This window comes from Megascapheus bottae, chromosome 9 (assembly GCF_031878675.1).
Source record: "Megascapheus bottae isolate mThoBot1 chromosome 9, mThoBot2.hap1, whole genome shotgun sequence".
NCBI lineage: Eukaryota > Metazoa > Chordata > Mammalia > Rodentia > Geomyidae > Megascapheus > Megascapheus bottae.
The window spans coordinates 33,665,564-33,679,285 of record NC_143517.1 but is presented as its reverse complement, the minus strand read 5'-3'; the positions used below and the strand labels follow the sequence as shown (position 1 = coordinate 33,679,285).

At 37.5% G+C, this 13,722-nt stretch overlaps 1 protein-coding gene across 2 annotated transcripts in view; it reads right to left on the bottom strand.

Annotated features, from left to right (window-relative positions):
• Positions 1–5,422, bottom strand: part of Lrrc69 (leucine rich repeat containing 69) — a 62,472-nt gene extending 57,050 nt beyond the window's left edge. For both annotated transcript variants that reach the window (XM_090338702.1, XM_090338703.1), the window contains exon 1: positions 5,177–5,422. In XM_090338702.1, coding sequence (XP_090194828.1) covers positions 5,177–5,359 — 183 coding nt within the window. In that variant the 5' untranslated portion in view covers positions 5,360–5,422. The remainder of the gene's footprint in view (positions 1–5,176) is intronic.
• Between the last annotated feature and the right edge of the window lie 8,300 nt (positions 5,423–13,722).

The window sequence follows — 13,722 nt, the reverse complement described above, 5'->3', positions numbered from 1 at the left end:
TGTGTTTCAAAAATCACAGGAAAAATATATTTGTCATAAATTATAAGAAATTATCTCAGCTTTTCCCTTATCATTAGAAATAAAACATTGCAAAATTTGACTAGTCAGAGAGAGAGAGAGAGAGAGAAAGAAAGAGAGAAATACTTTAAAGAACCTTATCCTCCCATTTCATCATTATTTTTAATTACAGTGCAATGGTAATACCAGTTGTGATGAAGCTAAAATATACTTAAAATTCTCTATATGTCCAGTAAAGCTTTATATATATATATATATATATATATACACTTAATCTCCAAGCTTAAAGGTAAAAAGTGGCTTTTTTTGCACATACAGAGCCTTAGAATAAGGACAGAAAGAAAAGAAAAATAACAAATGGTAAATATTTGTTAAAAGTGTATCTAAACAAATGAGGGGTGACACAATTCCTCACAGTCATCAGTGGGTATCTCTAGGCGGCCTCGCTTTCATTTTCAGAATCTATAGTCTAAACACCACATTCTGTAAATTTCACACTAAGTATATAGAGTAATAAAAGAAAGCTGAAAGTAAACACAAAGGAGATCTGATTTCACCAGTTGAGTGATCTTTGACAACTGACTTACACATGTTCTGATGTATAAATTTGGTTATAAGGGAAACAACTCTTTCAAGAGTACATAAAACATGTGAAGAGCTCCTTGAAGGTGCTGTGTCTGGTTTTAAGGAGATTATGCTGTTATTCCATTTGATATCATTTTGTCAGTATTATTTTTGTTTCATAAACCTAAAACCTTATCCTGGCTCTCATAATTCTTTGCATTCTATGGAAGATATGATTAAATATCAATATAAGCCACATGCCCACAGCTGATATCTGTAATCCTAGCCATTTAGAAGACTGAGATCTGAGGTTATAGTTTATTGTTAACTCAACAGGAAGTCCAGGAGACTCTTATCTCTAGTTAACCACCAAAAAGTCAAAAGTATAGAGCTGTGGCTTAAGTGGTAGAGCACCAGCCCTGAGTAAAAAAGTGAAGCAAATAACATTCAGGCCCTGAGATCAAGCTGTGATGTACACACACACACACACACACACACACACCCCACTACCAACACCACTAACAGCAACAATCCATATACTGACATACACTGGTTTTTCTGGCAAAAGAAAAGGCAATTCCAATGCCAGTACAGTGTAGACACACGGAAGTCACAGTTTAATGGATACCTTTAATCATTGATTTAAAAAAGTTGACTTACAGAAAGCAAAAAGAAAGCCTTCAAGCTAACTTAAAAAACACGTTTTATAAAAGGAAATGTTAGAATAAGAATTACATTAATCATTGAATTTGGATGTGTTATATATTTCGTAACATGTGTGTCACCAAATTACAAAAACCACACTTTTGAGGCCAGGTCCTTCAACATTTCAATTGAATGCCACATGTCCTACCCCCTTTTTCTGCTTTGTTTCTCTCCTCATCACTAATCACCCTCTGACATCTTTATTTGTTTCTTTCGCCTTTTCTGACGAAAACAAACTGTATGAAGACTGAGATTTCCATCTGTTTGGATGGCTGCTGAAACAGCAGTTCCCAGTGCCTGAGGCACAGATGGTTCTCAGGATTTAGCTGTGGATTGAATAAATCAATGCAAAAATTGAGGTTGTAAAAGTCATAATCAAAATCAAGTCGCTTTTGTCAACCCCTAAGAAAAAGCAACAGTAATAAATGAAGCTGGAAGCCTATGGAAAGATGGTTTTGTTTCTGTATGCCTAATAACAGAAACTATACATGGTATTGTATATTTACTAATTTGTTAAATTGAAATTCCTTTGTAAAGCTAATGTATATGAATAATAACAAATGAAACAAAATAACATAACTATACACAAAAAAAATTCTACTCAAACTAAAAGTTTTACACAAAGACTGTCACCCACACAGGCCCAGGTTCGATTCTTCAGTACCACAAACACAGAAAAAAGCCGGAAGTGGTTCTGAGGCTCAAGTGATAGAGCTCTAGCCTTGAGAAAGTCCAAGGACAGTGCTCAGGCCCTGAGCTCAAGCCCAGGACTGGCAAAAAAAAAACCAAACAACAACAACAAAAAAACCAGCAACCACAAGCCACAAGAAAGAACACAATTAAATGATAACCCAACAGTTGTTTTTTTTTTCCCCTCACAAAGTATATTTTAGAGTACGTAACTCTGTGTGTAGATGGGTGGGGGGAAGGTGATGGAAATACACCAATTCCTGGGTCTTTAACTCTGGGCTGCAGCCCTATTTCTGAGCTTTTTTGCTAAAGTATAGCATCCTACTACTTGAGCCACAGCTCCAATTCCAGCTTTTTTTCCCAGTTAATTGGACATAAGAGTCTCACAGACTTCCCTGCCAGAACTGGCTCCCAAACGCCCTCTTGTGTATCTAACATTGCAGGCATGAACCGTCAGTACCCTCTCTTAGATCTCAGTCTCTTGTGTATCTAACATTGCAGGCATGAACCCTCAGTACCCTCTCTTAGATCTCAGTCTCTTGTGTATCTAGAATTGCAGGCATGAACCATCAGTGCCTACACTGAACATGTTTACTACCTAACTAATCAGGAAGTGGAAGAGTGCTAGCCTTGAACACAAACTGCTTAGGAACAGTGCCCAGGCCCTGAGTTCAAGCTCCACAACTGACCTAAATGAAACAACAACAAAAAAGATAACTATTAAATGTCAGGGAATAAAAACATTTTCAGATACACAAAGGATTTAAACAAAAGCAGAAAACACAAATGAAAAACTACCAAATAATAGTCTAAAGTGCTATCTGGAGACTTACTATTGAGAGGGCATAACAGAAGAAGAAAATATAAGATCCAGAAAACAGTGAATTCAATTTAGGAGATCATTCTGGCCTGGATAAACAGCATCCAGTAAGCACAGATGGCACTTAACTTAGATTTGGACAGAGGATAGAGGTTCCTGGAAGAAAAAGTCTCAGGAATCAAATACATTTGATAAAAAAAGAATATATTATATGGTTGCATTTGTAAAAATTGAAGCCATAATAAATTGAAAGAAAATCCAAGAAACAAAAATGGCATTTAAACAAGAAAATAAAATCATAGCAGATTGAATTTTACTAACAATATATATTTTAGAATTTTCCAAGAGGTAAGATAAAGACGTGATCATGTTATAACTAAATAGGGTGTGAATGACATAAACTTTATGAAACATATATGTGGGAAAGACAGCCTAAGTGGATTGCTGATGTTCATTATTCTTTTGACGAACAATGAAGAGAAACGGGGGAAGCAGATGGCACCAAAACAATAGGGACCCAGCCTAGCTCTCTCCCACAAAAAGAGAGAATCAGGGATCCCAGGAGCCAGCTATCTTAAGAAATCAACAACTATAAATTCAAGAAGCAACAGAGAAGTTTACAAACTGGAAAAGAATGAAGAGAAGCTGTGTTTGATGAAAGATGACCTAAATATATAATATTAAGAGATAACTGTGGAATCAGGCATGGTGGAACACACTTATTTGAGAGATGAGAGAGAGAGAGAGAGAGAGAGAGAGAGAGAGAGAGGGAGAGAGAGAGAGAGAGAGAGAGAGAGAGAGAGAGAGAGAGAGAGAGAGAGAGAGAGAGAGAGAGAGAGAGCAAAGTCGTGTTTTGAGACTGGTTCAGATAAAGTCATGAGCCCCTTATTTGTAAAAATAATAATAATAATAATAAATCCTAAAACAAAAAGTCAATAATTATGGAGAAATTAGACATCAACTATATTTGAAAGATGAAGCAGTATGACACCTAAAATGTATAAGTCAAGAAAAAAATAATTAAAAATAATTACATATGGAGAGCCAGACCTAAACTGAGAGAAAGGTTAGCTTTTTATTGTAGGCTTTTGGAAAAAAATTCTTAAACCAATGTGCAGAATTACTTTAATGGAACTAAAATTAAGCTGAAGAAGAGCTTAAGTAGGCTTAAATGAACTAATATTCTTTATTCTTTTGCATAGAAACTCATCTAATCCAATACAATAGTCTAAGCCCTTGGTATCATGTCATTATAAATTCACTTTTGTAGTAGAGGAAACTTAGAAATATTATCCTAAGGGCTGGGAGTTTGGCTTAGTGGTTAAAGTGCTTGCCTAGCATGCACAAAGACCCGGGTTCGATTCCTTGGTACCACATACATACAAAAAAGCCAGAAGTGGTGCTGAGGCTCAAGTGGTAGAGCTCTAGCCTTGAGAAAGTCCAAGGACAGAGCTCAGGCCCTGAGCTCAAGCCACAGGAATGGCAAAAAAAAAAGAAATATTATCCTAATTCTTCTAGAGATATCACCATAAGTGATATCCAGTTCAAGTTACCTCTTTAAGGTAGGATGAAGAGAACACAATAGAAATTTACTAGTGCAACCCTTACCTAAAATTAAGCTGCAATGATTTTGTTTCATGCAAGTTCTATCAGTGTGGATGACAATTTGGAATCAAGCAAAAAAAGAAAACTGCAATGTTAATATCCCTTGCCTTCTCTCAACCCCAAGATTTTTAACAGCTGGAGCGTCACATTGCTAGGCAGAAATGTCTAACACAAGCATCTGGGATTTATTCATGTCAATTGTTGCTTTTTAAGAAGGGTATCCTTTATTTAAAATATTAACCTCCCTTTAAAGACTATTTCAGAAGAAATAAATGTCCCTTCCTTCCTATCCCTGCCAAGGCTCCATTTCAAAGTTTCAGCTGGCCCTAGGAAATTGAAAAGGAACTCCCTTCCTGCATGTAAATGTCTCTTTATTCCATACAGAAAGGCTTCAGGACAGTCTCAAGGGTAAAATAGCTTCTTCTGGATCTTCAAGTCTACTTCCAGATGTGAGCCCCCAAGGTAGACAAGAAGATCCAGGCTTCCCGCCCCTGTCCAGATGTTAGCCTCCAGGAAAAGGAGTGTGGCGAAGACCTAATCCCCTGATTCCAGATGTGGGCCAAAGAGCAGAGGAATAAAAGGAAACATCTTCTTGCCTTACCACATGTAATTCCCTAAGTGAGAAAGACTTCTGGTGCCTGTCCAGCAACACTTTATGCTAAGTCTCCAGAGAGATACATTTTCAAAGATCAGTCTTATTGTTCTGTCTCTCACCATTTTTTTTAATCTCTAGTTTTCCATTCTCAATCCAAAAACAGAGATAGGGTTCCTCACCTGTGTCAAGGTGCTCAGTTGTGGACACACTATGGTAATTTGGTTATTTTGAAAGTCTAGAGTCTTCAAGCCTGTCAGTTTTCCTAATGCTGTGGGCATCTTTTTTATCCTCTTCCCATTCAAAGTAAGAATCTTAGTGCTCTTACCACCTTTCAGGGCTCTTACTAACAATCTCTCAGCCATGATTTTTGAAGAGGTGTTTTCAAAAAATGAATGCCTAATTGTAGCTAGACTTCCTCATTATTCATTTTTTAGAATCTCTAAATGTAGAACTGATGTCATAAAGGAAAAGACATTCTGAGATCCATCATGTTGAAAATGGGGCATTAGATGGTTTCCCACTTGAAAGGCCGAGTGTGAATTTCAAGGTGAAAGGTAGAGAAAAGAAATAGCCGGTACAGCTTTGGGCAGGAAGTATGTGAGGCAAGTGTTAGATATGTATTTCCAGCAGATGGAAGCTATCAAATATGAATGAGATCACATTGAAAGAACACAGTACATCTTCTAGAATCCTCCAATTGAACATGAGGATAAGGGGGGAAGAGTAATCTAAGAGAAAACTAAAATATATCAATGTATTGAAACCTAAAAATTCATAATTTTTAACACACCTTAGTGACAAGGGAGATTACCTTGTGACATTTCCACACATGTGTTAGAAATAAAGTCAACAGTGGTCCATTCAAGAAAAGGCATTTGACCCTAAATGGAATATTACCAGGAGCTTCCTTGCAGAGGGACTTGTGGACATGGCAAAAGTCACTGAAAAGCCTGTAGACCAACAGGACCAATTAGAAGGGAGACAATTAGAAGGGGAAGGATGGACTTGAATAAAATAAAATGAGAAAATGAATAGGAACTGTATAGGTGGCAGAAAACACACATCCAGAATAGCCTTCCTGTCACAGAAGAACAAAGGCAGGGAGGAAACAGCCTATGTTTGTTTCTAAAGACTATACATTCAGGGATCATTTCTATAGTATGTTACTATGTTTGCTTTTAAAACTCAACTAACCTCTGGATGTATATGTATTCTAACTACTCAGTAGAGAGTAATGGAACTTAGGTGATACCCAAGAAGGAATGTACACCCCTGGTATATCAGTGAGGAATTGTGGGAGGAATCCCTCCCCCATGCTAGGTATAAAATTGTTTGTTGCAAACACCCAAAGCATGCTTGCAATACAAGAGATGTTTGATCTTGCAAGACCACCATTAAAGTCTTGCTCTGAACTTAGATGAATATGTTTCTCACATTATGTATACAATATATCCATAAATGTACTTTGTTTAAAAAGAAACTCATCAAGCTCAATAGGAGTTTCTTAGACATCAACTCAAGTTGATAAATGAAAAATCAGGCATTTACTATGTCTTTCTAGTACAAACAACATTTTAGTAAATATCTAATGGTTAATGAAGTTCCTTTAAAAGCCATATAATGAATGATTGTTGTCCTTAATGCACTATGTTATCTCTCATCTCTTTTGCTGTCCCTTGGTTATAACATATTGTTACAGTATCTCACTTTGTTATCTGATATATTGGATATATTTGTATATGGTTATTTGAAATTGGACAGGGAAGGGGGAAAACCAAGATGGGGGGTTAGGGGGGAGGGTAATGGGGACCAAGACATGTAAAGGGTATCAATGTATGTGAATTAATGCACCTTCTATCTGGCAAATATCATGTAACCCTTTTATTAATTACAATAAAAGTATTAAAATAAATAAATAAAATATTATCAATTATAAAAAAAATATTTTAGAAGCCCGGGGCCAGTGCTTCATGCCTGTAATCCTAGCATCTACTCTTGCATAACAATGGTTATATAAACATTCATAAGAGCCAAAAAGTGGAAACTGCCCACATGGTCCTCAACAGTAGAATAGATAAATAATATGTAGTTTATCCATATCATAATGGAGTATTATTTTGTAATGGGAAGAATTGAAGTACTGGTACATCTATGACATTCAGAAACCTGGAAGATGTTTTAAGTAAAGGAGGGCAGTCAGAAAAGACCACATAATATATTATTCCATCTACATAAAATGCTCAGAACAAACAAATCTATACAGAGATAAAAAGTGCATTAGTTGGTTTGTGGATATAACACAGTGGTAGAGTACTTGCCTAGCATGAACAAGATGCTTCTCAGCACTGAAAAAAAAATAAAGAGATTAGTGGTTGCTTAGGAATTCTGTGTGGGCAGAGGGAATTAGTGATTGCTAAATGCTATAGGCTTTGGGGGCATGAAAAACTAAAATTGATTGCGGTGATGGTTGCACAACTTGGTGAAAAACCATTAAATTGTACATTTTAGATGGGTGGTTATATGGCATGTGAATTATATTTTAATAAAGCTGTTATTTAAAAAAATCCTATAAGTCCTTGAAGTCTTTGGACTCTTGAACATCTATAAACTGAAAGCAATTTGAAAAATGTACTTGGCAAACATGGGTTACATTTTATGCAGAAGAAAATAAATTCAGAGGGTAAAATGGAATCCAAAGAGGAGAACCCACAGCTAATTCTAGGTAAGAGAAATAATATCATCACTCAGGAACTGACAACATGTACTTTGTTAAGGCTCTTAGAACTGTTGTAAACCGGTACCTATATGCTTTGTTCCTTTTTATTTTTTCTCCTCTCTCTCTCTCTTTCTCTCTCTCTCTCCCTCCCTCCCTCCCTCCCTCCCTCCCTCTCTCTCTCTCTCTCTCTCTCTCTCTCTCTCTCTCTCTCTCTCTCTCTCTCTCTCTCTCTCTGTGTTTTCCTTTCCTTTCCTTTTTCTTTTTTTTTCTTTTTCTTTTTTTGAATGAACTAGCCTGGTTTGCCCAATATTTGTTTCACCTGTTGTTTATTCTAGTTATGTGGGGACAGATAACTTCTTCTTAGTTCGTAGATTCATAAATCTTTACATCAAGATGAACTTTACTTGGACTGGGCTCATTGACCTACCCCTCAGGAGCTATGCCTACCTCGGGACCTGATTTAAATTTAGATAAATAGGCTCTTAGATTAAACTTTTGGGAAAGACAGGTAGTTCTTGAGAAAAAGTGACTACTTTTTCCCTGTGAGTGGAATGTGAGGGCCTTGTTACAGTAGACTGGAATTAAAAACATGTCTCGGTTTATTTTTTTATTATAATGAATAGAAGGGTTGCATTATATTTGCCAGACAGAAGATTCATTATTTCACAATCATTGCTACCCCTTCTCATCCAATTTATTTTATTCTTTCTTTGTCACTTGCCATCAGGAACATAGGCTAATGCTTATCTCCTAAGAAAGACTGGCAGGCCTCAATGACTTACTTCCAGTCTAAAGATTGTGGCATATCACCTGATGCCCCATGATCCCTGAAGAAACTAGATCATAAAAGTCCTATAGCTCCCTCCCCTCTTTGTGGGTAGAGACCTTCACCTTTTGAATCAACTGCCATGTTGGAAGGAAGCCCAGAATCCACTACAAGAAGTAGATAACAAACTTTTAGTTGATTTCTATACCCAGTCTAGAGCTGGGTACAGTACTAGACATGTCACATAAACCATTAAGATTTGTGGATTTAAATTATTTCAATCCTTTCATGCTTCATCCCATTTGGTTCTTCCCTTACTGGTCCCCCTTTGATATTTATGCCATTATTAAAATCAGATTTAAATTCTATGCATGAGAAAACATGTAATAGTTGTCTTTCTGACTGAAAGGGAGAGATTATGATTGAAGTAGTCATGTATTCAATTTACATGCATGCATGAAAATGAATAATGAAGCACATTAAAATTGTAAAAGAGGATGACCAGGAATAACAAAGACTAAGATAATGGGTGAATTCGATAAAAGTACATTAAATGCATGCATGGAAACTGCAATGAAACTGCTTTGTACATTAGTATAAATTAATTTAAAAAATGACTCCTCATACAGACATTGCATTTGGATATTATTTGTCTGAAGTTTTACTTTTTTCTTAACATTCCTCTTGCCCTTTTCCTCTTTTTTCTTGCAGTGTTGGAATCAAATCCAGGTTTTTGCATCTGTCATGTAAGTACTCTACCACAGAGCTCCATCCCCAAGCAACATTCGTTTGCTGGTAAAACCTTTCTGCATTTTCCCTATAGAATTTTCTGTGTTCTGGATTTGAACGAATACTTGCCTGAGAAAAGAATTGGTTTTATGTTGGTAATGGGTCTTATGTTTATAGCTTGGGCCTCATCCCTTAGATTTTTTTTCTGCTCAAAGCTGGTACTCAATAACTTGAATCACATTTCCGCTTCCAGCTTCTTGGTGCTTATTTGGAGTTAAGAGTTGCACAGACTTGCCTGACTGGTCTGGCTTTCAATCTTGTGAACCAATGGTACTGACTCCTGTAAAGGATTTGCTCTGTGGTCCATATACCTCCATACCTCCATACACACACACATACATACATATTAGGTTTACAGGATTAGTTAGTTTTCAAAAGCGATTAGATTTAAAGTCAAATTTTAGGCAACAGTGTTTCATAGGTAGTATTTGATGTTTTTTAATTGTATCTTAAAATAAGGCTTATGATATGTTATTGTCTCACTTTTAATGGTGGTTGAAATGGATTAATGGGTTCAGTTATTCATCTGATCACTTCCTTATAAAATTTTTGTTGTTGTTGTTTGTTTTGGTTGTGGGGCTTGAACTCTGGGCCTGGGCACTGTCCCTGAGTTCTTCAGCTCAAGGCTACCACCCTACCCCTTGAGCCACAGTACCACTTGCAGATTTCTGGTTGTTAATTGGACACAAGAGTCTCATGGACTTTAGTGTTTGGGCTGGCTTTGAATCACAGTCATCAGATCTCAGCCTCTTGAGTAGCTAGGTTTACAGGTGTGAGCCACTGCGCCCAGCTTTAACTTACTACTTTTAACTTAATACTTACATTATGATTTTGTATAGATTAGTTCATCAATATAAAAAACGGTAAATTTTAGACCTATTTTCCTTTTTACTAGCTTCAAATTTCCTTTATGATCAAGGTATAGATATACATGTGTATTTATTTTTCTATCTACATTGAAAACATATAGTAAAGCTCAAAAAGATATATTCTGGAATATTTATTTTATCTACTTATCTATGTACTTATCTCTCTTCATTTATTTATGTCTGTCTGTCATGAGGCTTGAACTCATTCCCTAGGTGCTATTCTTGAACTTCTCCCTCCCCCCCACCCTCAAATCTAGTGCTCTACTGCTCTGAGCCACATCATCACTTCTGGTTTTCTGGTGGTTAATTGGAGATAAGCGTCTCATGGACTTTCCTGCTCAGGCTGGCTTTGAACAGCTAGGGTATACACTTAGGGATGAAATCGTTAGGTCATAGGGTATAAATATGTTTGGTGTTTTGAGGCACTTTCAGACTGTTTTCCACAGTAATTAGTACCAATTTACATTTCTATCAACCATACCTAGAGACTTATTTTGTCATTTGGGTGCTATCCTCTACATTCCAAACTGGTGCTCTTTAAACGGGAGCACCAGTGGCTCACATTGGTAATCCAAACTATTCATGAGTCTGAGAGCCATAGGATCAGGGTTTGAAACCATCCTGGGCAATGAAGTCTATAAGTCTCCATCCCCATAATAACCAGCAAAAAGTCGGGCTGAAGGTATGACTTAAATGCAAGTGTGCCAGGCAGGTAGACAACCTGACCAAGATTGAAGACCCCAAGTTCAAACCTCAGTAAAGCAAACAAACAAAACTTAAGCGTTCTCTGTTGATATCAGTTTATAGTTCACATCATCAGACAAATCCCTTGGCCCTTCTCTCCCGTGAGTTCTCGTGTGGGGTAATATTTTGAAGATTCTTAGACATCCTATTATCCACTGGCATCTTCAGTCTTCCTGAGGTCCAGTCACAAGTTTCTACAGCCTTTGGCTTCAACTGGATCTCACTTTTCTGACAGTTCTCTGAACTTCCTCTGCGAACTGTAGCCTCATTTCTTATCTGGAAGGTCAGGAATGAGTTTCATTTTTCGAAGTCAAAAAATTATGATTCTTTTATATGGAATAATTCTTCCTCTTGGTTGCCTCTCTTTTACTCTAGGCCAGTAAAAGAATTCTCGCAGCATTTCTAGCACTCTGCCAGCACTCCTCAGCTTACATCACTCATTTGATAAGATAGATTTAGGGGCCAGGAGTTTGGCCTAGTGGTAGAGTGCTCACCTAGCATCACGAAGCCCTGAGTTTGAGTCCTTGGTACCATATACATAGAAAAAGCCCGAAGTGGTGCTGTGGCTCAAGTGATAAAGCGCTAGTCTTGAGAAAGCCTAAGAAAAGTGCCTAGGTCCTAAGTTCAAGCCCCAGGACTAGATAGATAGATAGATAGATAGATAGATAGATAGATAGATAGATAGATAGATAGATATTTTTTAACTCAGTGCTGCCAGCATTGCTGAGTTCTGCTATGGTGTACCAGCAGACATCTTTCTTCTAGATTCTACTATTTCCCTTACCTTTGATCAACTCTCATCAACAAACCTTTCCTGGGGAAACATAAGCCTTCAGTTAACAGTCGCTCACAGGGCTTTTCTAACATACACTTGAGGGCTCACTTCCAAAACTGCTACATGGCTTTGTTACAACAGTAAATTTTATATGCCATTGCAATTAGAAAATGATTAGAAAGTATGCAGTATAGGATATATAATAGGCATTTGACTTTATTTCATGGTAGCATTGTTATGGCTTTGGGACCTGCAGCTGGGCCTGTCCAACACCTAGTGAAGCTGAAAATCTGGCAGAAGCAGGAGAAATTTCAGGCTCAGGCATAAATTCATTTCAATGAGCAAATCAATAAATCAGGAGGTGTGTGTGACAGTAACAATGGATGCCTGTACACTAGTGATGTCAATTTGCCATCTGTCACTTTACAAATGACATTATTTCATCCATGTCTCCTATAGCCAAGACTGGCTTGCCATCCTACAGGAGAGAACATGCAGAGATCAAGTCAGAGTTCAATGAAATTGACTCAGTGTAAATCCACCACCCCATCACCCTTCTCTTCTGTTTGCTCCTTTGTCCACAACAGGCATCATTGTCCCAAGTTGCAGTGCTTTCACATGGACTACTTTACTTTCTCTCTGTGGCCATAGTCATCATCAACCTTTCTGCAAAAGACTCTTCTCACAAAAAGTCTTTTCATTCTCCACATTGCTTCTGAGTTACAAATCTCAACTACTATGTGTAACTAAGCCTTGCCAGCATAACTCCATGCTCTGCTCTGCTCTTAGGCCACTTGCTGTTCAGGACTACTTACCTCTTTATTCTGTTCATAGGACTTTTCTGTCTCTCTAAATGTTCCTAATCATTTTGGAAAGCTGCTTAAATGTTTCCAACCATTGTTTCCTTGGAATTGTGACCTTTTCTCCAGGCTGAATTAACTACTTCCATGTTGATGTTTAAAAAGGATTTTAAATGATTCCAGTTTAGTATTTATACTTTCTGTATTTATACTTCTTCCTTGTTATACAAAACTGGGTTGGAATGGCAATCTTTCACAACACTCCTATTCAGTAAATAGAATTGACGATTTAAGTATAGGTGTTGTTTGAGGGAGCACCCTACCAGTGGTACATTTGTGCAAACATAGGAAAAAGAAAACACAGTTGCTGAAGTTATAAGTATATCCAGCAGACACTATGTGTCAGGAACTGTGCATACTCATCCTGCATCTGCAACTCCACTAACCACAACCAGAAATATTCAGGAAAAGAAAATGTGTCTGTATTAAACATGGACAGACAATTCTTGCTCGTATTCCCTTACAATATAATTATTGTATAGCATTGTAAATTAGAGATGAGTTTTAAAATATTCATGAAAGCTGGGTGCCCGTGGCTCATACCTGGAATCCTAGCTACTCAGTAGGTTGAGATCTGAGGATCACAGTTTGAAGCCAGCCCTGGAAGGAATGTCTGATAGTTTTTTATTTCCACTAAAAACTACCAAAAAAGTTGGAAGTGAAACTGTGGCTCAAGTGGCAGAACATTAGTCTTGAGCAAAGAGCAGCTCAGAGACAGTGTCCACACCCTGAGTTCAAGCTCTAGAACTGGCACGCGCGCGCGCACGCGTGCGCGCACACACACACACACACACACACACACACACACACAAGCACAAGGGAAATATGGGAGTACTCAGAGGCTGAGATCTAAGGACTGCACTTTGAAGCCAGCCTGGGCAGGGAAGTCCATGAGATCCTACCTCCAATAAATCACCAAAAAGCCAGAAGTGAAACTGTGCATCAAGAAGTAGAGCACTAGCTGTATGCAAAAGAACTCACACACAGCATCCAAGACCTACAAAATAAAAATTATGTGTGAAGTGTATATGGTGTAATAAGCATCTGCAGATGGTAATACCAAGAGGGGAGGAAAGAGGTCTCCTGTGGATACTGACGAGTCTCAGTTAAACTTACAATGTCAGCAGATCAATATTTCATCAACTATTTATCAAGTACTACTACATGCAAGCAACATTACAACACTGAAGTACTAGTGAACAAGAC